The 21,403-nt window shown below is 44.0% G+C and overlaps 3 protein-coding genes and 1 long non-coding RNA gene across 6 annotated transcripts in view; 2 read left to right on the forward strand and 2 right to left on the reverse strand.

Annotated features, from left to right (window-relative positions):
• LOC130695268 (uncharacterized protein K02A2.6-like) overlaps window positions 1-10,173 on the forward strand; it is a 33,158-nt gene extending 22,985 nt beyond the window's left edge. The window contains 2 exon segments of the mRNA XM_057518386.1: window positions 8,848-8,852; window positions 9,478-10,173. Of these exon segments, the coding sequence (XP_057374369.1) occupies window positions 8,848-8,852; window positions 9,478-10,173 (701 nt within the window).
• LOC130695135 (uncharacterized) lies at window positions 1,416-3,103 on the forward strand. Of its 2 annotated transcripts, XR_009002265.2 has the most exons (8): window positions 1,416-1,470; window positions 1,628-1,760; window positions 1,828-2,003; window positions 2,180-2,214; window positions 2,336-2,460; window positions 2,545-2,713; window positions 2,777-2,876; window positions 2,937-3,103. It is a non-coding gene; the product is annotated as an uncharacterized LOC130695135 (long non-coding RNA). The 2 variants fall into 2 exon arrangements; XR_009002264.2 differs by lacking the exon at window positions 1,416-1,470 and having other exon boundaries at window positions 1,477-1,760.
• Window positions 10,174-10,416: 243 nt separating the features above from the next.
• LOC130695267 (serine/threonine-protein kinase/endoribonuclease IRE1-like) lies at window positions 10,417-11,896 on the reverse strand. Its single transcript, XM_057518385.1, has 4 exons — window positions 11,682-11,896; window positions 11,098-11,613; window positions 10,925-11,018; window positions 10,417-10,863 (listed from the first exon to the last, which is right to left on the reverse strand). The coding sequence occupies exons 1-4, from the start codon at window positions 11,894-11,896 to the stop codon at window positions 10,417-10,419; spliced, it is 1,272 nt and encodes a 423-aa protein (XP_057374368.1).
• A 1,431-nt stretch (window positions 11,897-13,327) lies between these two features.
• The window catches only part of LOC130695128 (ankyrin-3-like), a 43,335-nt gene continuing 35,259 nt past the window's right edge, over window positions 13,328-21,403 (reverse strand). Inside the window, exons 31-32 of one of the 2 annotated variants that reach the window (XM_059494965.1) lie at window positions 14,070-14,139; window positions 13,328-14,003 (exon numbers count right to left, since the gene is read on the reverse strand). In XM_059494965.1, coding sequence (XP_059350948.1) covers window positions 13,946-14,003; window positions 14,070-14,139 — 128 coding nt within the window. In that variant the 3' untranslated portion in view covers window positions 13,328-13,945. The other variant, XM_057518265.2, reaches the window with a different exon arrangement.

The raw sequence follows: 21,403 nt of genomic DNA on the forward strand, positions 1-21,403 counted from the left end.
GGGTGGTCGTGGGGTGTGGTATGTGTCGGGGTATGGGTAGGGGGACATACATACATAACATTTTACGGCCCATTAATACTATTCATGGTTACCCTAAGGGTCTACAATGCAAAAAAAAAAGGGGGGGGGGGGGGGGTAGGTCTTGGTTAGTGAGTTGAAAGGGGGGCGGCTGCTTCTCGTCGTTGTGACAAGCGGAGAGGGTAGGCGGTCGATTGTCCCAGGTACTGTGGGTTTAGGGAGGGTCTCGTCGTGCCGTTTGGTGCCGTTGCTGTTGGGGTTGGTATGGTGACGATGGTTACTGGGGCGCTTGGTGTTGGTCTTGCGGCTAATGTGGGTCCCATCTCGACGTCTTGACGAATGGATTGTGGTGGTGTTAACCAGCTGCAGGGGTTGAAGTACCTGCAGCATGGGATATATAATCCAAGGAGTGTACCCAATCCACAGAACCGGAAGGCCAAGGCGATTGCCACTCCGACTCCTGACAGGATCCCATCGCTGCCACCACATGCAACAATTGAAATAAGTCGGGTTGCGAGGTTTCAGTTTATTTTAAAAATCGGTACCAAGACATTACAAAATTCACAACTAGTCAGTGTGACGGCTAAAGGAGGACTTTCTCTTGGGAAGCTCGGGCGGGGGTTTTATACCGCGCTTTTGCTTGGGGACGCTAAGGTTAGCGTGGGTAATAAAGCAGCGAAACGGTGTCAAAAGGGAAACGAGGTTAGCAGATACGGTTGGTGTCGTTGACACCCCGGTCAACCGGAAGAAGGTAATAAAAGGGGAGACCGTAGCGAAAAAGGTCGACTGCGGTAGAAAGATAGCAAGGGCAATATGCGAGTTGAGTTGAGCTTGAAGTCCTTACACTACAAGCAGACGACTGTTGCAAGCTCGAAGTGTCAACAGCCTACAATTCTATGAATCGTTGAAGTTGTTTATTGTAAGCGGTGTTTGTTTGACAGGTAAGTGGCTAGTTTCAGTAAAATTAAAAATGTTCTATTTCATAGGTTTGGCAGTTTTGGTACATTTCAAATTCATGTTGGCATTAGCACCACAAAAGAAAAAAATTTACTTGGAAGGAAAGGTATTTAAAGTGTAGACATAATTTTATTAATTGCAGTTGGAAATTTGACACAGATTACTAATCCGAAATGTTTCTTAGGTGGTTACTTTCAAGGATAATCATAAAACTAGAGCATGATTTACCATGAATCATTTGGGAACCAACTTGTTAGCTGCCTTATAACTATCATCCTTCTGGTAATCTAGATTTTCAGAGATTTTTTGTTCGTGAAATTTATGTAATCATTTTTCTTATCGTTCAGATGAAATAACAGCATTACGGCTGTTAGTTACGTCAAGACATTCATCTCAAGATGCAAGTACTGAGCTTTAACGGATTTCAATTTATAGAAGCACGACATCCAATTCTGTTGTTGAGGAGAAAACCAACTACACACCCAGCTATGAATGGTAAGATATGTGTAAGTGAATCTAAATTAATTTTATTTTTATGATTTAAAGGCTTTTCGTTCTTCCGTTCACGTTCAAGGCTACAACTCATCGAATCGGACTTTTATAAGCATGCCATAAAATATCTCGCCATTTTTAATTGAATCATTTGTTCTAGGTCTTAGTCATTGGTGAAGAAAACCACTTGCCTTACATGAGGCCACCACTATCGCGTAAGAATTGTGGTTCAGTGACGATCCCGAAGTGTCAAACAAACTGAAGTTTAAGCAGTGGAACGGAAAAAAGTGAAGGTGATTGTCTAAAGTTATAATATTGTGTTGCGCTATTTTAATGAATGTGACCTATTTTTGGATCCAGTTTGTTCTTCGATCAGGATGAATTCTACTGCAGTCCAGTGGAATTAGTTGCCAAAGAAAATGGTGGTGTTTCAGTTGTGCGAGGACATCATGTAGTTAAACTGGACATTGCTGGTCGCAAAGCCGAGTTAGATGACGGCCTTACCATCACCTACCACAAGTGCCTTATTGCCACAGGTGAATTTCTTTCGTATTTATCTAAAATTTAAAGTACTCGATAATTATAACTTTTTGGAATGTTGAAAAACTTTTATAATCTTCCTACTAGATAGTATCTGAGAGCCATTGTTTAATTATTATTTCAGTTAGACGCATTTTCAACTATTAACTACCTTAATTTATTATCGTCTTAGGTGGCAAACCCTAACATCCAGCAGGAATAAAGATGGTAAAAACCCGGATTCGTTCCATGTTGTTCATTCTTGTTGCATGCTATATTATATGTTATTGTTCGTTTTTCTTGTTCGTAATTTTCATTCATCAAACCTGAGTTTTTTTTTCTTTCTTAGTTTTGGAAGCAGTTGAAAGGCCCGCAGAGTAAAACAACAGAGTTATTCGACTTTCTCCATCAGCAACAATAGCAGCCTGAGCAACGGCCGCATAGCAGTGTGAAAAAAAAGTGAAAAAAATTCAAGTCAGTTGCCATTTTTCTTTATACTATTTGCCATACTTTGTGTTAACGTCGTAAGACTTTAAATTACCAAATTTATCTTTGCAGATCTCGGACGCAGTGCAGTTGTTCGCCGATTATTCGAAGAGCATACGAAACTATTTATACGATGTCGATGGCAATATTCTGCTTGATGTTTACACTCAAACCTCTTCAGTTCCATTGGGTTACAACCACCCTGAATTATTAGATGTCAAGATAAGGAAAACATCAGAACGTAATTGAATTGATTATTTACCTGTCTGGGCAACATCAAAATTTTAATTTATATTTCTCAAAGATTCATAAACCGACCTGCCCTCGGTGTATTTCCTGGTGAAAATTATCCTCAGCGAGTCCAGAATTCTCTGTTACGTATTGCTCCCAAAGGCCATACAGAGGTAAGTTGTAGCTCCTTAATTGTTCCGATCTATTGCAAATAATAAAAAATATATTTAAAGGTAACGACGATGGCGTGTGGATCGTGCTCAAACGAAAATGCGTACAAGGCAATTTTCGTTTGGTATCGCCGGAAACAGAGGGGAGATAAGTCATATACCCCAGAGGAGAAGACGAGTTGCGTAATGAACCAATTGCCTGGTGTTTCCGACCTGACTGTTATGTCTTTCAAAGGTATTTAGAAACACATTACAATGTTGAATCAATATTAAATTAAAGCCTTTGCTCTGTTACAAAAAGCGCTTTCCACGACAGAACGTTTGGTACGTTAATCACGACTCATACCAAGCCAGTCCATAAACTGGACATTCCTACAAAGGACTGGCCAATTGGAACCTTCCCTCGCCACAAGGTTAGTTTTAAAATTTCAATTAGGCTCAAACTATTACCTGATCTCATATTTCTTGTAATTTTAGTATCCGTTGGAAGTATTTGTGCGTGAAAATGAGGAAGAAGATCGTCGCTGTTTGGCGGAAGTTGAAGAGCTTTTTGATCGGTACAACAAATGTAAATAATATGCTTACCTGGATTTAGTTCGTCTGTTGCTACTGAAGTCAAATCGAAAAAGTTTTTTTTGAATTTTTTGTTTAATTATTTGTATTTTGTAAAAATAAATGATATGTAAATCAATTACCAAAAATTTATGGTTTTATTTTAATTTAAACAAATTTTCTTGCGTCCTTTGGCTGCCGCGATCCGGACATTCCGCGGATGTTCCAATACGTACGTTCACTGAACGTACGGATTTGCCATCCTGCAGACGTCCAACTAAGGACGTCCGCAGTACTCCCAAATAAGGACGTTACCAGGACTTCCAATTAATTACGTCCGTAGGACGTCCTCCAATGGACGTCCCTAAAACCGGACATTAGGACATCCTGGTGACGTACATCTGCCGTCAGAATGGGACGTCCCGATCGGCCAGCCAGGATGTAGATTAGATGTCCCTGGGACGAACAAAGGCTAGTAGGGTATGTATGTGCTATAATCTTTTTATTTAAGGAAGGCAAGCCAGCATATGTCATCCAATTTCAGGGGAAAAGCAGGACTCTGATAAAATGAAAACTCAACTTAAACGGAAGTTAGATAAGTTGGAGAAGAAGAAACTAAACAAACAAAGGAAAAATAACAGATGCCAAGGTAAACTTTGATTTCGACAAAAAAAAATAGACCTTCAACTAATTTTACTTTTCTGTATTATAACATAAAAGAATACTAAGCGCAATAGGTTAAAAAAAAAATGTGGAATTCATTGCGAGCTTGATAAACCAATTAGGAAAGAGAATAAAATCAACATCACAAACGAGAAAAAAGTTGGTTGAACGCATCGAAGAACAAGAAAAGAGAAAGGAACAACAACAGAAAAGGGATAAATCAACATTAAGAAAACGAAAAATGAAAGGAAAGCATAAACTGAATAAACTAGCGAAAAAAACAAACTTATCGTATGAATTGCCGATATTGACATGGATGAGCTGCTTCGTGTGCCATTATTTACAAGCCGTTCCATGATAGTTTTGTATAACAATACACTGGCATGCCTTCCATGATCCGAGCGGAACTCATTATTTTCGTTCTTGCCACGTAGGTCTCTATTTATGGTTTTGCGGCAAATATTTTTTTTATTAAAAAATGTGCTTGTCTTAAATTATATATATATAATTTTTTTTATTATTTATCAGTGTATTAAGGAGTACTTAGGGGAAAGCATGCCCCTCGTCTCCGGGAATTCGCATGGAATAAGGATATCAGCCAGAGGGGAGGGCGATACTAGGACTGAAAACGCCACTAACGAAAGGTCAAGGGCAAAAAATCAAACACTGTGTCAAAATAAATATAACTTTTATACATGAGCTGTGTAAAGCAATAGATAATGCGTGTAATCACGCCAAAAAAATACAAATATGATTTTAAATAAAAAAGTTATGATGGACTGATTACACGAGCAATTGATAACGTGGTTTGGAGTGCAGAAAACTACATAAGCCATCCGGTTCTTCCTTTACAATAGTGGGCATTTGGGCTATTTTCTAAGGAGAATTAAGACCAATACTAAGGAGAAATAGGACCAATACTAAGGAGAAATAGGACCCTTATGATGGAGAAATAGGACCCTTCAAAATATGTTTGAAGATTGGGGTCCTATTTCTCCAGGTTCTATTTTGGGGTCCTAAATCTCCGGGTCCTATTTCTCCAGGTCCTATTTCTCCGGCAATCGTTGGTACACTCCTGTTGGACCAGGGTGGTACCACTGTTCAATGTTGTCGTCTGCTACTCTCTCTTTTTTTAACTTCAGTCACAAAACGTGTGTGCTCTTTCAGTGAACTAGTTCCGAGCAAGTTTATTACAAAGAAGAAAGCCAAATCGACAATATCGTCTCAGCTTTGTATTCATTTCAACAGGTTATGGGCCCAGATAAAGTTCACTAAAAAGTAATCATGTCTTTTCTATCATCTAAGGATTTTGTCTCAATACCACGCTTCGACGGAAGCAATTTCAGTGTGTGGCATTTCCGTCTCAACATCCTTCTCGAACATCATAAGCTTCTTGACGTTGTAAAAGGTGCATCCAAATGTCCAACATCACCTCCTGCAACTGTTGCAGAAATTTCAACTTGGAAAGAGCAGGATGTAGCAGCACGCCACATCCTTGTGTCAACCGTTGATGAAAGTGTTCAGCACACCCTTATCAACTGCACAACTGCCGCTGACATGTGGACAAGAATCACCACACAACATCAGAAGTCTTCAGCCGAAAGCATTTTTTTCTTGCAACAAGAATTTTTCCAGTACGAATATGTTGAGGGACATAACATTATGTCCCATGTTTCTGCCATCGAACATATAGCTATACAGCTCAAGGACGCGGGAGTGACTATGGATGACACTGCCATCATGGCTAAGATCATGCTGACACTTCCAGCCTCATACGATCATTTTCATTCAGCCTGGCACAATGATCCTGCAGGGGAGAAAACTCTGGCCTCACTTACGAGCCGCTTGATCCAGGAAGAAACACTCAAAAAAGGTCGTGGAGCCTGTGTCGATACAAACAATTCGGCCCTCCTAGCACGAAACTCACGTCAGTCTGGCGGAACAAACACGTCATCGACGACCAGCCAAAAGGGAAAATGGGCCAATCATGTTTGTGAGCACTGTAAGAACAAAGGCCACTCAATTGCAGTTTGCAGAACCAAGAAAATGGATGATGCCATCGCCGCAGGCATAGCAACTGCTCTACAAAAACTGAAAGTAGGACCAGGGGCCACTGGCCTTATCGCTACACAACCACCAGAAGAAAACAATTTGATTCAAGATCTTGAACCTGAGTTTGCCTTTTTTTCAAGCTCGACCAAGAACAGTTCATCAAACTGGTATGTCGACTCCGGAGCGACGATCCATATGACAGGTCAGACAATATTTTTCACAAACTATAAGACAATCGACCCAAGTCAGTGGCATGTACGAGGAATCGACAATCATCAAGAGCACTTACAAGGAGTGGGCATGGGAGACATCAAGATTCAACTGGATGGAAACAACCGTTTCGCGTTACTGCGAGACGTGCTTTACGTGCCTAATCTAAAAGTGAACCTTTTTTCAGTTGGAGCTGCTGCAGACAACGGTTTTGAAACCCGTTTCAGTGCAACACGTGCTTGCATTTACCAAAAAGAGAAACTGATTGCAACTGGAACACGATTGAATCAAAAACTATACCACCTCGATGCAGTCGCGTTACTACCGAAGACCAATATCCAATCGACGTTCGCTCTGGTCTCCGTCACGAAAAAGCCGTTTGAGATCTGGCATCGTAGATTTGTCCACGTCAACTCGGACACAATAAAAAGAATGATGACTGAGGAGCTGGTGCGCAGTCTAAGCGTTGAATCCCTCTCTTTCAAGAAACCATGCACTGGATGTGAACTGGGTAAGAACCATAGAATTCCCTTTCCAAAGTGTGGTCGTGAACGAGCGTCAAAAATTGGTGGAATTGTACATTCAGATATATGTGGTCCTATGGATCGTCCGTCCCCAGGAGGCTGCCTCTACTACGTCCTTTTCAAAGACGATTTCAGCGGTTTCTGCGTCGTAAACTTCATGAAAAAGAAATCGGAAGTTCCAGCGCACTTCAAAAATTACCTACACAAACTGACAGGAGATACTGGCCAAGATGTCAGGTATTAAGAAGTGATAACGGAGGAGAATACTTCAGTGACGAGTTCCAACTCTATCTAACAAAAAAAAATATTCTTCACCAGACAAGTGTGGCCCGTACTCCCCAGCAGAATGTAGTGGCAGAGAGAGCAAACCGAACCATCATGGAAGCCGCCAGAAGTATCATCCAAGAACAGTCAGTCTCTAAGGAACTCTGGGCGGAGGCCGTTAACTGCTGTGTGTACGTGCTGAACCGAACAGCTGGATCAACCATCAACTCGACACCCTATGAAATATGGTACGGTAAAAGACCCCGTGTTGATCACTTGAGAGTGTTTGGATCAACTGCATTTGTCCATGTCCCAAAAGAAGAACGAAAAAAGCTTGACCCTAAAGCAGATCGTTGTATTTTTGTTGGTTATAGCGAAACGCAGAAAGCCTGGAGATTTTGGAACCAGAGTACTCGACAAATAAAAGTCAGCCGTGACGCGACGATTTACGAAAAAGAGGGTACTTCTGACACCGCTGATGAAATCGTCATCACTGCCCCGTCAAAACCTATTTTGACTGAAATGAACGAAACTGATGAAGTCCAAGAAGAACCTACGGATGCAAGTGATCAACAAGAAGTGACGACTGCGCCGATGCCTGTTAATGTTGGGATCCAACGTCCACAGCGTGGATGGAACAATCGTGAGAAGCGGCTGGGTCTTCAAAATGAAATTCAATCCCCTTGAATCCATTCCCACTTTCAAAGCACGACTCGTCGCAAAAGGTTACTCGCAGGTGCCCGGACGTGACTACTTTGAAACTTTTTCCCCGGTTGCCAAGCACAACTCAATCCCCGCTGTTTTGGGAATAGTCGCTGCGCTAGACCTGGATGTCAAACACATAGATGCGACGAACGCGTTTCTTAATGGAACATTAGAAGAGGAGATATATATGCAGCAACCAGAGGGTTTCATAAATCCTGGAGAAGAGAATCTCGTGTGTCGACTTCACAAAAGCCTCTATGGCCTAAAGCAGGCATCAAGGACCTGGAATGATGTTGTCACTTCCTGCATGCTGGATTACGGTTTCACGCAAAGCACGTGCGATCCATGCGTTTTTGTGCTGGAGAAGAAAGAGTCGTACACAGTAGCCGCTTTCTGGGTTGACGATGGTTTGTTAGCAAGCAACAAGCCAAGTCAACTCGACGATGTCATTCAGCACGTCAAAACCCGTTTTGAAGTCACCTCAAGAAAGCTGGAGTATTTTGTGGGACTGAAAATTACTCGCAACCGCTCGAAACATCAACTCACAGTTGCGCAACCACTTTACTTTTAACAGATGTTGAAAAGATTCAACATGGCAGAGTGTGATCCAAAGTGTGTTCCAGCGGATCCAAATACCATCTTAAGTAAGTCGATGTCGCCAACTTCCCAACGAGAAAAGTTCGAGATGGAAAAGGTACCGTATCGAGAGGCAGTGGGGGCTCTGCTGTATGCTGCAATAACAACACGCCCAGATATCGCTTACGCAGTTGGACAAGTCTCGCAATTTCTCGAGAAACCTGGTCGAGCACACTGGAAAGCAGTCAAGTGGATTATGGCTTACATCAAAGGGACCGTCGATTATGGTATTGTTTTCGAAGGAGACAACGCGGAGCTTTTGGCCTACAGTGACGCCGACTTTGCCAGGTGTACCGACACCCGCCGTTCCATCACTGGATGCTTCCTCCAACTTAATGGACCACTGGGGTGGTGCAGTCGTCGCCAAGGAAATGTGACATCGTCCACTGCAGAAGCCGAGTACACTGCTGCATTTGAAGCCCCAAGAGAAGCTGTTTGGATGAAGGGCTTCCTCAACGATGTCGGGGTAGTGCCGCAAGAAAAGCCTACTATTCTTTTCTGCGACAACCAGTCGGCAATAAAACTCTCTCTTAATCCTGAATCACATAGAAGAAATAAGCATTTTGATGTAAAGCTCCATTACCTCAGAGAGAAACAACGCCGTCAAGTTATCGCCACTACATACATCAGCACCGACAAACAATTGGCAGATTTCTTCACCAAACCACTCCCCGGTCCAAGATTTAGGATGCTACGTGAAGCAATCGGAGTGAAGAAGATTTGAATTCTTTTTGTTGTGAAATATCGATTGAGGGGGAGTGTTGAAGTATTAAATACTTGCTTGTCTTCAATCTCATTTTTTGTGTGTTTATGGTTGGTACACTCCTGTTGGACCAGGGTGGTACCACTGTTCAATGTTGTCGTCTGCTACTCTCTTTTTTTTTAACTTCAGTCACAAAACGTGTGTGCTCTTTCAGTGAACTAGTTCCGAGCAAGTTTATTACAAAGAAGAAAGCCAAATCAACAATATCGTCTCAGCTTTGTATTCATTTCAACAGACGCCATGTCCATCCGCACCTAATCAGCTGTCCCCAGCAGAAAACTTCATTGGCCGACCTTTAAGATCGACATTATCGAGCCTGAACACCTTTGAAAATAACACAACGGGAGAAAAAGATGTGAACATGGAAGAACAATTCAGAAAAAAACATGGCGCGCGTGAGAAAAGTTTTGAAGTAGACCAGCTAGTTTACGCCCGTGATTATCGTCCGCGAAGACCGAGATGGATAGCGGGAAAAATCATTGAAAAACGGGGACGCACGATCTACGTGGTAGAAGTGATCGAGGGTTTATGGGTTCGTCACGCAAACCAGCTTCGTCATAGGGCACAGTCAGATGATGCAGGGAACGATACGGCAGAGGCAGACCTGTGGCAGATGTTCGAGCTACCAGAAGATTCTAACATCAAAGGGAGATCAACACCGCAAAGTCACGAAACTCAACCGGTCATGTCTACCGAAGAGGAGCAGGTGACAACTCCCGCACAAGAGGACGAAAACCTTGCAGTACCACCGGAGCGGGAGAAAAGTAACGACCCTACACCCATCATCACGGAAGAGACCAGGGAGGAACAGCAATTGATTCCAGGAAATCAACCAGCAGCCTCTCCCAGTTCAACGCGCCTTCGCTCCAGTAGAATTCCCAGACCAACATCAAGATTAATAATCGACCCTCAAAAGAAAACATACGTTTAAAACTCAGAAGGGAGGTGTTGGGGCGTTGGAATCCCTAGAACTAATGTTAGTCACTGGGGAATAGAATTACAGTTTATTGCATGTGGCAATAAGACTTAATGGGAAAATCGAGGCGACGACTCTTGGGGGACGTAACTAATACGTTGCCTCCGATATCTATAAAAAACCCCAAAGTCCAAGCCCGGAGTCAGTTAGTAACTTAGATCTTCTCGAAGTGTTTGTAAGTCTAATTATTCATTTCTGTCAGTGAAATAAAAGTCCTTTAACCACGGTCACAACAAAAAGTTGAATTGCGTCTAAGAAATTTGTATTTGAATTATTCCAACACAAATGGTGGAGCACGTTCCATCCAAATTTGTTCTTTGCGTTCAAGTCAATGCTCTGTTGGATTAAGATTTTAATTGTGTCGAGAAATTGTGAGCTTGAGTTATATCGACACAAATAATGAAGAGCATTCCATCCATCTGTGTCTTTTGAGTTCACGTCAATTTTCAATAGGATTAAAATTTCAACAGCGTCCTTTAAATTTGAGCTTGAATGAGAACGATATAAACAATGAAGCGCTCTCCATCCATCGTCGTGGTTCACGTTGATTCCAAACACAGTAAAATCTTTCATTTTTAAGATATGAGCGTCCGAAAAGTCACGAGCGCGTAAAAGTTGTCGCAATTCTTCTTCCTTGGCATCGAGCTAATTTAACGATTTGATTATTGTTTTTGCGATGCTCGATTTACAAAGAAAAGCACTGTACCTTTACTTTGATGAAACTAAGCTGCTTGACGACTTCTTTTGATGTAATCCTTTTGTTAGGGTCGTCCTCCAACATTTTTAAAAGTACACAAGCCTCATAAAGTTTTCGTAGTCCATCATTAATTTTTACAATAGAACTCTTCTGCAATAAATTTATATTTATATATTATGGTAGTAAAGTGGGAGTTACTCTGCATGTTTATCGGATTTCCGTTTCTTATGTTTTTGCCAACATTATGTTCACTAGAACCGTAGAGTTGGTTTCCATTCAGAAGAATATAACAGAAGACAAGGCATAGGACAAACACGTCGCTCTGAACGGTACCTCGAAGCTCACCTGCCCTTTGTTTGTTTTTGAAGCATTTCAGGGTCTCGGGAGCGAGCCAATTTTTTGTTCCTTTGATTCCGCTCAGCGTGCACGTCCCTCGTTTATTTACTGTTTTAGACAACCCAAAATCAGCCCATTTGATTGTTACCTCATGGGCTCGGCCAGTTGAACGAACGGAAATGAGAACATTCTCTGGTTTAATATCTCGATGAATTAATTCCTTCGAATGGATGTATTCAAGACCTGAAGCTAATTGACGAAACACTTCGATATGACATGGCATTGGTCCATTGTACTTTTTGGGATCATCCGACTTCAGAAAAAGTTGTTCCGACGAGGCATCACACAATTCTAATGCAATGGTTCTGCTCGCATAAAAAAGGGCATTTAGCGATATCGTCTTTTTACGCTAAACTGCATAAAATAATCTTAACTGAACTCGTTGTCACTTTCACTATGAAAAAGTTTGATAATGTTTGGGTGATCCAGTTTTCGCAAAGATTCTTCTTCGTTTTCATTGAATTTGTTTAGGAGAATTCTTTTTACTGCGACTTGACGGCCTTCAAACTCCCCCCTAAACACGGAGCCGTAAGCGCCTTCTCCCAATGCAGCATTACGTTTCAAAGTAATTTTCTTTTCCTCCATATTTTTGAAACACAAGAAAAGAAAATTGTGAATGTTGAAGTTTCCTATAGTACTGGTGCGATTTCCTTCTTTCAGCCTAAGTTATGAAAGGGCCAACGCGTTTATTAGTTGATATCGCATAATCTTGAACGATCAGAGATACCACTATCATTTGTAAATCTACTTGCTACGTTTATCAGTAAGGTTTATTTAAGTGACCAACACATTGAAATACTACTGTTCTTAAAAGTTAATTCTTCAGTTTTTCGACAGTGGCAATAAATGATTCAGCTGCTGACATTTATAAATCAAATAAACAAGAGACGATGTTTAAAAATTTTAAATAAGTATTTTAATTGATGATGTTCATCAGCACTTTCGTGGAACATTGTTACGTTAGCTCGTATAAATAGGACAGGTGTGAATTTGTCTTATGCCAGGATGGTAGGAAAAAATATGAAATATAGGATGTACGTATAAACTAAGGAAAAATCAAAAACATAATTTGACGTAGGGCTACCAAATTTCCCAATGGTTCGGATGCCACCCCTTCCTCCAATTCTTCGCTAAATCATTTCGTTCAAATTTATCAAAACTACTGTAAGTAAAATTTTTTTCACTTAGTTCAACCTTTGACCTCTAGATTTCGCTCAAAAATGATCGAAATCGAACAAATTTGATCGCCGAACAAATTTGATCGCCGAACAAATTTGATCGCCGATCAAATCATTTTGAAAAGATCGAATCGCCGATCGAGATCAATTCGTGATGATCGGATCGGCGATCAAGATCAACAAATCAATCCAACGGCAAGACTGGGCAAGGTAAAGACATAGATTTCGCTGCCGTCGCTGGAATAGTCTGGAGACGCATGGCCGCCCTGGAACACTCTGTTCCGTAATCCTGAGGACGAATGGAATGAAGACTAAAATTCATGCCAAAACAATCAGTTTTCATCAAACTCAGAAAGCTATTTGAAGAAAGATGCAAACACCATAGCCCACTGTTGGACAGAAAATGTATTTTATGACCACACAGGGATAAAAGAGGGTGTAATATTTTAAGAGCAATACAATTAACAATAACCCTATTGTTTGTTTGGTTTATTTGTTTTGTTTGTTTGTTTTTTTTTTTTTTTTTAATTGACAGAAATGTATAATTCAATTCGCGTCTGATTTGTGTGGATGGGTATCGGTATAAGTAAATTAAATTTTTCTTTTTTATTTCGTTTGCAAGAAGCTTATAGAAGGTCTACAAAAGAGTCGAGGGCAGAAGGGAAGGACTGAGGGCAGGTAGACACGACTGTGATAAATTAAAACGTGTTAGAAGCTCTATGATAATCGAAAAGCCGTTATTTTGAATAGTCAATATAAAAAGCCACGTTTCTCAGCACGAACACAGGAAAAGGGACGTTTCACACACAATATTAGCTGCTATTATCTTTCTCGTTCCTTTCGCATTTTTACACTCTTCCTCGAAGAAAGAAGAGTTGGATATTTTTCACTTTTCGATTGAGAAAAGGTCTGAGGTTCCTTTTATCTCTCGGTCTAAGTAGGGGGTTTATGGATCTCTGACGTTCTATCCCTCTTTTTATAAATGTATGTCGCTTGTAGACAACTGAATAACAGAGGAGCTGGATGGCAGGGTATATCAGAGAAAGCTGAATAGGAGTAAATGCCAAAATTTGAAAAATGTTGAAAAGAAACGTGATGAAGCTTCACTGTTGACAAACGAGTTCTAGGGGTATTAGGGAGAAGTATCAAACACAGCAACAAAAAGGTCGGTCTTCAATTCGTTTCCTTCTGCTTCAAACTGAAACTCCCACATACATGTGGAAGAAACGTGAGAGGGTCAAGAGGTGGTAGTGATATAATAACTGCGTAATTTTCAAGACTATATATGACACAAGCACGATTAAGAGAATAGCCGTTGAATGATTGAACTGAGGAAATTAAACATTTCTTCATTTTTTTCCCGCTGAAGGTCGACTATTTTCTGTTTATTCAGTTGTCTTCGTGATGATTTTCCGTTCTATCCGCAGTATTAAGCTCACTAAGCGATGTCTTCGTTTTACATTCCACCTTGAGCGCTGTCAGACCAATCGGGCTGAGAGGGTAAAGATGGCTCGCTACAATGCAAAAGTTTGCGATTAGAAGTCGTTTGAATCAGGCTATATACAAACACTTGAGCTCACCTTTCACTTATGGCTGAACAGGTAGGGTCATACTGCTGACAGGCGGCGGATGCTGCTTGATCTTCAGCTTCTATTTAACAGAGAAATACAGATCGAACGTTTTAATTTCAGTAACTGAAAAACAGGTCATGAAAACGGAAGAATGCCGTCCACAAAGAAAACTACCATTAGAATAGCTAATGCGTTGAACATGTAAGAGTCGGCATTGAAGCAGGTGAAATCGACTGTGGCGGGTTGCAAAAATTTAAGCGCAAAATCAAAACTGATCGAATAATTGCTAATTCCAAGTGAAACAATGAAAGAATTTCATCATTTGAAACAAATTTTAAAAGCAATAAAACGGTCCATAAACGGATTGAATCATTTATACACCGTTTATCAGGTACATGAGCTGATGACAAAAAGAGTAGCTTAAGTGCCTAATCTTGGTGCTCAACAGACGCCAGATAACACACGGCAATATTTCTCTAAGATGACGTCTTCAACTGATATAGACGAACGGGCAGAATGAGAGACAGGAAAAGGTTGGAAACAGCATGCAGTCACAAGCCTTGACACAAACCAAAAATAAATCTACGTGGCGGATCGACGTGCTTGCAACAACCCACTATGGTACTTTGAATTAACTATTAAACGTGCTAAACGAATCGGTTGCCATTCCATTACAATCTCATCGGTGACGTGTTTGATGTGTCGTGCTCGTTCCAAATAAGGGCAGTGCAAAAAACAAATATATATATACATATAAATATTTAAAGAAACTTTATCAAGAGCCGGTGCACATCAAATGAAGAAAGATTGTAATGACCAGCCGTTATTAGTTGAAAAACTGTGGCTTGCTGTCGGCCAAGAGTCGTATTAGGAGCAAACTCGGCAATACGCCAGTCGTGCTCGTGAGAGTCGACCTCCATCGCTTCCTCATCGTCGTCATCGTCGTCGATGCTGATAGAGTCGCGAGGACCAGAGGCCGGTTGAGGCTGGACGCCGTCATTACGGGCTTCTCAGTCATTTTGGAGGAAAAAAAAAAAAAACCAGGCGACAAAAACAAACGGCCACATCATTTTCAACTTGTTTTTACTTTGTTTAGAAGAACAATGAAGTTTTAGGGCAATCGATTCATCACGACGAATAATCAAACCAAAATTAAGTGGGTATAATATAATTGATACGAAAAATTATAAGCTTCAACGACCCGTTGAAATCAACCTACTAAAAATACCGTGGGTAGGGGCTGATGCATGAAAAGATTCGACATGCCAAACTAACGAATGAAAACGACAGCAAGATAAACACAACCAAACCGCATTCCAACCATAATATATAATAACCGACGACGTAAGTGAATAGAATGCTTAAATAAAACCATAGGCATGATTTAAAAAAAAGGATAAATAATAATAATGATAATAATAATAATAATAAGGTAGAGAATAAACCAATCATTGAAAACCTGAAAGTGACCAACTGAGGTGAACACTGTACAACGAAAGGGAATGGTGACGTAAAACGAAAAATGAAGCGGGTAGGGTTGGTGTGTATGTTTGCGTGAGAGAGAAAAAGGAAAGAGAAAGATTCACAGTGTCTTTTTAGACAACTGAACGGAGAGCTCTACCTGCTCCGCTAGAGGTCAATTCCGGCAGAGGGGTGGACTCCTTTGGCTCTGTGGCAGTACTTTGGAATGCGGTCGGGCGGTTTGGGGACAGTGAGGGGGAAGCTCGGGAATGCGTGGTGGAAATGGCCGTCGCGGTGCTGTCCACGACTCGTTTGCGGATAACCCGCTGGATGTTGCCGAATCCATCGTCCACTTCGAACGAGTCGACGTCTTCCAGTTGAGGACCTCGGGTCCGGATGTATTCTTCTACTGCCTGTCTTGACGGTAAGTTATGTTCATCCGTTGGCAAATCTTGGGCGTCAACGAACGCCCTGCGTTGAGTGACCCGTGTCACGAGTATGTTGCCCGTCACTGGATCGGTGACTTCAACTTCTTGGATATCTTCTCCAGGAGCGAATTGAGTCACGAAATCCTTCATTTGTTCATCGACATCAGGGCCGTGGAACGTGACTTTGCGGATTTCGGGGCTCAGTTCCACCGTGCAGCTCGTTTCTGTACGTTCCGTGTAAACGGGGGCTCCGGAAGGCGTCATTGCCGCGTCGGTCGGATGGACAGTGACAGCTACGGCGGACCCCATGGAACTAGTCATACTTCCGGACATGATCGAATCTGAATCGAAGCCTCCGGTGGCTCGAGAACTGCTTTGTGTCTGTTCCAGTGAGTCGGAAGAACATGTAGTTGGCCTAAAAATGCCGGTAGGTCGTTGCAGAGTTGTGTCACGCGGGAGATCGTCTCTAGAGGAAGATGAGTCGCTTGATGACTCCGCACCGACCATGGCTTGTAGCGAATCGGATTCGTGGCCTGTCCGGCTTCGTGCGTTGGCGGAATCGAGTGAATCGACCGAGCTGGGTCCGAAGACGTCCAGCGAGTCGGGACCACCTGCCAGACTGTCCGGCTGTTGGGCATCATCGGAGCTGTATTTGATTTCTGTGCGGATGCATGTACGGTAAGTAGCTGCTGTACGCTGGCTCGTGGAGCCGCCGGCTAGAAAGTCCGGTTCGATACTATCGATGGAATCCACCGATTCCGTCTTCATGTCTACGACGCTGCTACGAGTCGCTTCGTTCAAACTTCCCGCCGATTCCATCCTTGCGCTGCGGATAGTTTGCTGGACTTCAGCCGTCAGTTCCGTCTCGAACTGTTCGATATTCGTCTGGGCTTGGCGGATGATTTCGTCGATTTCAAACATGCGTTGTTCGTAGTCGTCGTCGTCGTCTTCTTCCGTGTCGTCACCTCCGCGTCTTCCGGCATCCGAAAGCGTCTCGCAACTCTCCGATTCGGACATCTGGCTCTCATGACCTTCTTCAATTTCAGACAGTAAGGCAGCCTCTTGTTGTCTGGCTCGTTCTTCTAATTTAGCTGCTTCCGCCATATCACGCTCGAGCCGCTCGAATTCCGTCAACGAATTAACGGACACGTTATCGCCTCCGCTACTACGGCTACCGATGCGTCGGCCATTAAGCGATTCCTGCGAACCGGATCCGTTGCTCTGGCGCCTCAGTTTTTCAGCGTGCAATTCCAGCTCGAGTCTTTCGAAATCCTGGAGCGAATCGACCGAGAGATCGTCGACGTCACCGCTGCGCGTAAAATATCTCCTTCCGCTAAGTACGTCGAATTCGGGAGTGCTGCTCAAAGACTCCTTCAGACGGCCAACGAGACGGTCAGAGCCGTTGAGACTCTCTTCGTCCTCTTTGCCTTCTTCAATGTCGGCTAGCGGCTGGACGCGGATGGGAATTTGTTGGTAAATTTCTTGGGCAGCGTCTTCGGCCTCTTCGAATTGCATTTCCATCCAGCGCTTTTGTTTCTCTAAATCCTCGATGACGTCCTCGACTTCAACTGCGTCTTCCGGTTCATCTTCTGCCCTTTCAAAAGACATTTCATAGTTGTATCCGGCCATAGTTGGTGGATCGATACGTCTGGCCACCAAAGCTGGAGGCGATATCAGTTCTCCTACATCCATTTCAGGATAACCAGCCTCAACTTCTTCTTGTTCTTCAGCTAATTCTTGCTCACATTCTTCGATCTCTTCTACTTGCTCCCCTTCTTCCGACTGGAACAATTGCTCGCCCTGCTCCAGTTGTGCTGACTCTACCGTTTCCGCTTCGAAGCCTTCGTCTCTTTCTTCGTGTTCCTCATCGGAAGGCACTTCCTCGATAACTTGTTTAGCCAATTCTGGCAGGTCGGCACCGGCGACGTTCTCCGGATAACTAAAGCGACGATCGATGACCGGGCTCGCGTGCTGTACGGTGATATCGGGAACCATGGAAGCGGGCAGAATCATTTCTTCCGATTCTTCTTGCACGACGACGCGACGCGTTGTGATTTGCGTATTGATGGACTGAGTTGATTCGTCAATCACGATCGCCGAGCTTATGGTCACCTGACGGCTGACGATACCCTCCACGTCCGTGGACGATGCCAAACTTCCAGATCGGCTGGTAATCGTGGCTGCATCCAAGGCTGTCACTGTCGCAGTGGCTTCGTCTTCTTGGCAATCCTGGTCGGCTTCCGGTTCATCCGAAAGTTGATCGTACGTGTCTTGTTTGACGGTCCTGCCGCCCGCTTCTATAACCGTAGACGTCGTGCCATCGGACAGAGTGGATGTCGACAGATAGGCCGCTTCATCGTTCGTCGACATAACGTAATCGAACAACAGTTTCTCAGCTTCCAGGCTCGATTTCAAACTGGGCGATTCTTCCGATGGAGTCGGCGTAGTGGGTGGAGAAATTCCAGTTTCACGCAGGGGCTTCGGTTCCGGATGGAAAGTCATCTCTTGAGAACGTTTCATGCCGGGTGGAATTAAATCGTCTTCCGGATCGTCGTCGTCATCGTCTTCCAGTTCGACCATACCTTCGTCGACTGGACTGATCATTTCGAACGGACTTTCTGCACGAGTGGCCACTTCGTCTTGTTCGTCACGCTGGACGGGGGCCACCGGAAGATCGCTGGCCAATTTGAATTGAGCGTCCATTTGATTGAGATCGAGAGAAACATCTGTAGGCGTTAAATCACGATCCGTGGTGTCTTGCTCCAGGGCGGACGCCATCAACGTCTCCGACGTCTCTGACGCTAAGCCGGTCGTGGAGTCCAATGATTTCATCGACTCCCGAGAACTGACCGAACTGACGGCCGAATGAAAATCGCTCGAATTAACCGAACGTGACGAAGAGGAAAAAGCCGTTTCGTATTCGGAAGAGCAGGCCGTCGTGGCTCCGGTGCTAAGCAATGCCTCTACATCGGACGACGTTGGCCGGCTAGGGCGCTGAACTCCCGTTTCCGCTGCTGAGAAGTAAATGGTTTCCTCGTCTTTCTTCGTCCACGTCGTAGACGTTTCTTCGTACGAGACGGTTTTGTTCTCAGAAAACGTAGCCGAGGAATCAATCTTACTTCCCGAGGATGTGGTAGATGTCGTCTCACGTTCAGGACTGTACACTTGCTCCGGGCTAGTTGCTTCTTGTTCCTGGGTGCCTTGAAGCTCGATGTCTAGTCCGGGTAAAATCGCACGGTTGAGTACTTGAGTATCGACATGCTCAATATGCGTCGATGATTCGTGTATTTCAGTAAGCGACCAGTTGATGGTTTCTTCTGTTATGTTTTGGGCATCGGAGACGACCACCTCTTCGTGGACGTCCACCTGGCGGATGTACTCGGAGATCTTGGCTTCGGTTTCTTCTTTGAACGTCAAAGTTTGTGCGACCTCCTGAGGCACTTCCGCGGCTCCTTCGCTTATTTCTTTTAATTCAACGTCCGGTGTCGACGATGTAATCATCTCGGCCCGTCGCGGAGCTTCTGCTTTAATCTCTTCAATCAAATTCTCGGCCAACTGGAGAGCCTCCTCCGGTGTTAATTCCCTGTCGCGTTCTTCCTGGAAACTCAGTCCCTGGCTGAAGATTTTCTCCCTGGCTTGCGAGGGATCTTGTTCGTCATCATCGGCTTCTCCTTCGCTTCCATAAGTTTCCAAATCCTGCGAGTCGAGTGAAGTTGTCCGGCTACGCGGTTGACTAGATACTGGGCACTCGTCATGTTCTTCCGTCACGATCGGTTCTTGTGGCAACTCAAAGGCCAAACGGCTGTGCGGCGATGGGAGAGGCGATTCTTCGTCTTCCTCCTCGTCTCCCTGCGCCGCCGGCTGGTCGAAATCGGGGCCGTAAGTTCCAATGACGTAAGCCTCACCTCTGGGAACCTCAAAAGGGCTGACGGCCCTAGCGATGTTGGCCGGTTCGTGTTCGCTCATGTCGATGTGGTCGACGCCGATGAAAGCAGTGTTGATGAAAGCCATTCCGGTAGCGGCTTCCCCTTCCTCCTGCGATTCGCCACTGCTCGTCAGTCCACCACCGAACGACTCTTGATGCACAATCGAAATGTCTGGCACTTCTTGTTCTTGCGAATCGACATTGACTTCAACGGAATCGGCCGTGGTCCAATCGCCCGTTGTCAGGTCGGCGGTGGTCGAGTCTTCGAATCCGGAAGCGGTGGGTGCAGATTCGAGCGGAGGGGAATCGGCAGCCTGCTGACGTTGATCGTATTGAAATTCTTCGACAAAGACGGGTTGGCCATCTTTGAAAACGGTTTTGGAGGATTTGGCGAATTCTTCGGTCACCACTTGACGGCCTCCTGGTAGGACGACGTCGGAATGCGACTCGACGTCTTCGGCGCGCAGAGATACGCTCTCATCGCCACTGCTGTAAATGTATTCTTCTCTTCCGATGCGCTCTCGGTGTGACGAGCCAGTGACAGTCTCCTCCAAGACGATGGGATTATCGAGATTGCCACTAAGACGAGTCACTGTCGTCTCTTCCGTCCGGACGGTTTGAATTTCTTCCACTTTGCTGCTGGACTGATCTACCGGTGGCTGTACAAGTTGGAGATCTTCAATAATTTCCTGGCCGGCGGCGACGCCCGTCGATTCGTGTGTCGTGTCGATGACGGTTTCTGAAGTGGACACTTTAGTGACTGTATAACGACCGACTTCATAGATGTCTTCCTCAGACAAGACGGCGCTGGAACGCTCTGATTTCGTCTCTCGCTGGCCGATGGGTCCAAACGATTCGTCCGTCACAATCAGGCTGCTCCTCTCCGATTTGGTCTGTCTCGTTCTGGTCGACGATGACGTCGACGACGATGTTGACGAAGTGCCCGACGCCACTTCTTCCCAAAACTGTTTGCGGACAGAGTAGCTCTCGACGTTCTCCTGGATGGAAGAGGCCAACGATTCGGCCGAACATCCGGCGTTGGCGTCAGTGGATGACGTGTGATCGGCGCTAGTGAAGTAACCAGGAATCATGCGGCTGACTCGCGGTGCGGCTACTGGCATCCGACTGCCCGACGAGTGAGGCTGTTCCGAAACGGAACGCGATAAATTCTGCCGCTTGGACAGCACCGGAATGCGTGAGGATGGAACAGTGTTTGTGGTATCAATTGGGATTTCAGGTGATTCGGTTTCAGGTAGGGGGTGTGGATTAGTGACCAATGACTGGTGGGCGGATGCGGCTGTATTACCTGCCGAGGTTAGTCTGGCATCTAAAAAACGTACAGGTACGTTGCAATATGTTTTCGTTTTTTTTTTTTTTTTTTTTTTGTACTGTCCAGTGTTTGTCTATTTAAAATATCTTAACACTTAATTACCAACAAAACTTAATTGATAAACTATTAGCTATGCTTAAATAGATTTAGAACTTAACAGATAGAACAAGTTCAAAGTCATTTAAAAACAGGAGAAGAA

Source organism: Daphnia carinata, chromosome 4 (genome assembly GCF_022539665.2).
Source record: "Daphnia carinata strain CSIRO-1 chromosome 4, CSIRO_AGI_Dcar_HiC_V3, whole genome shotgun sequence".
Lineage (NCBI taxonomy): Eukaryota > Metazoa > Arthropoda > Branchiopoda > Diplostraca > Daphniidae > Daphnia > Daphnia carinata.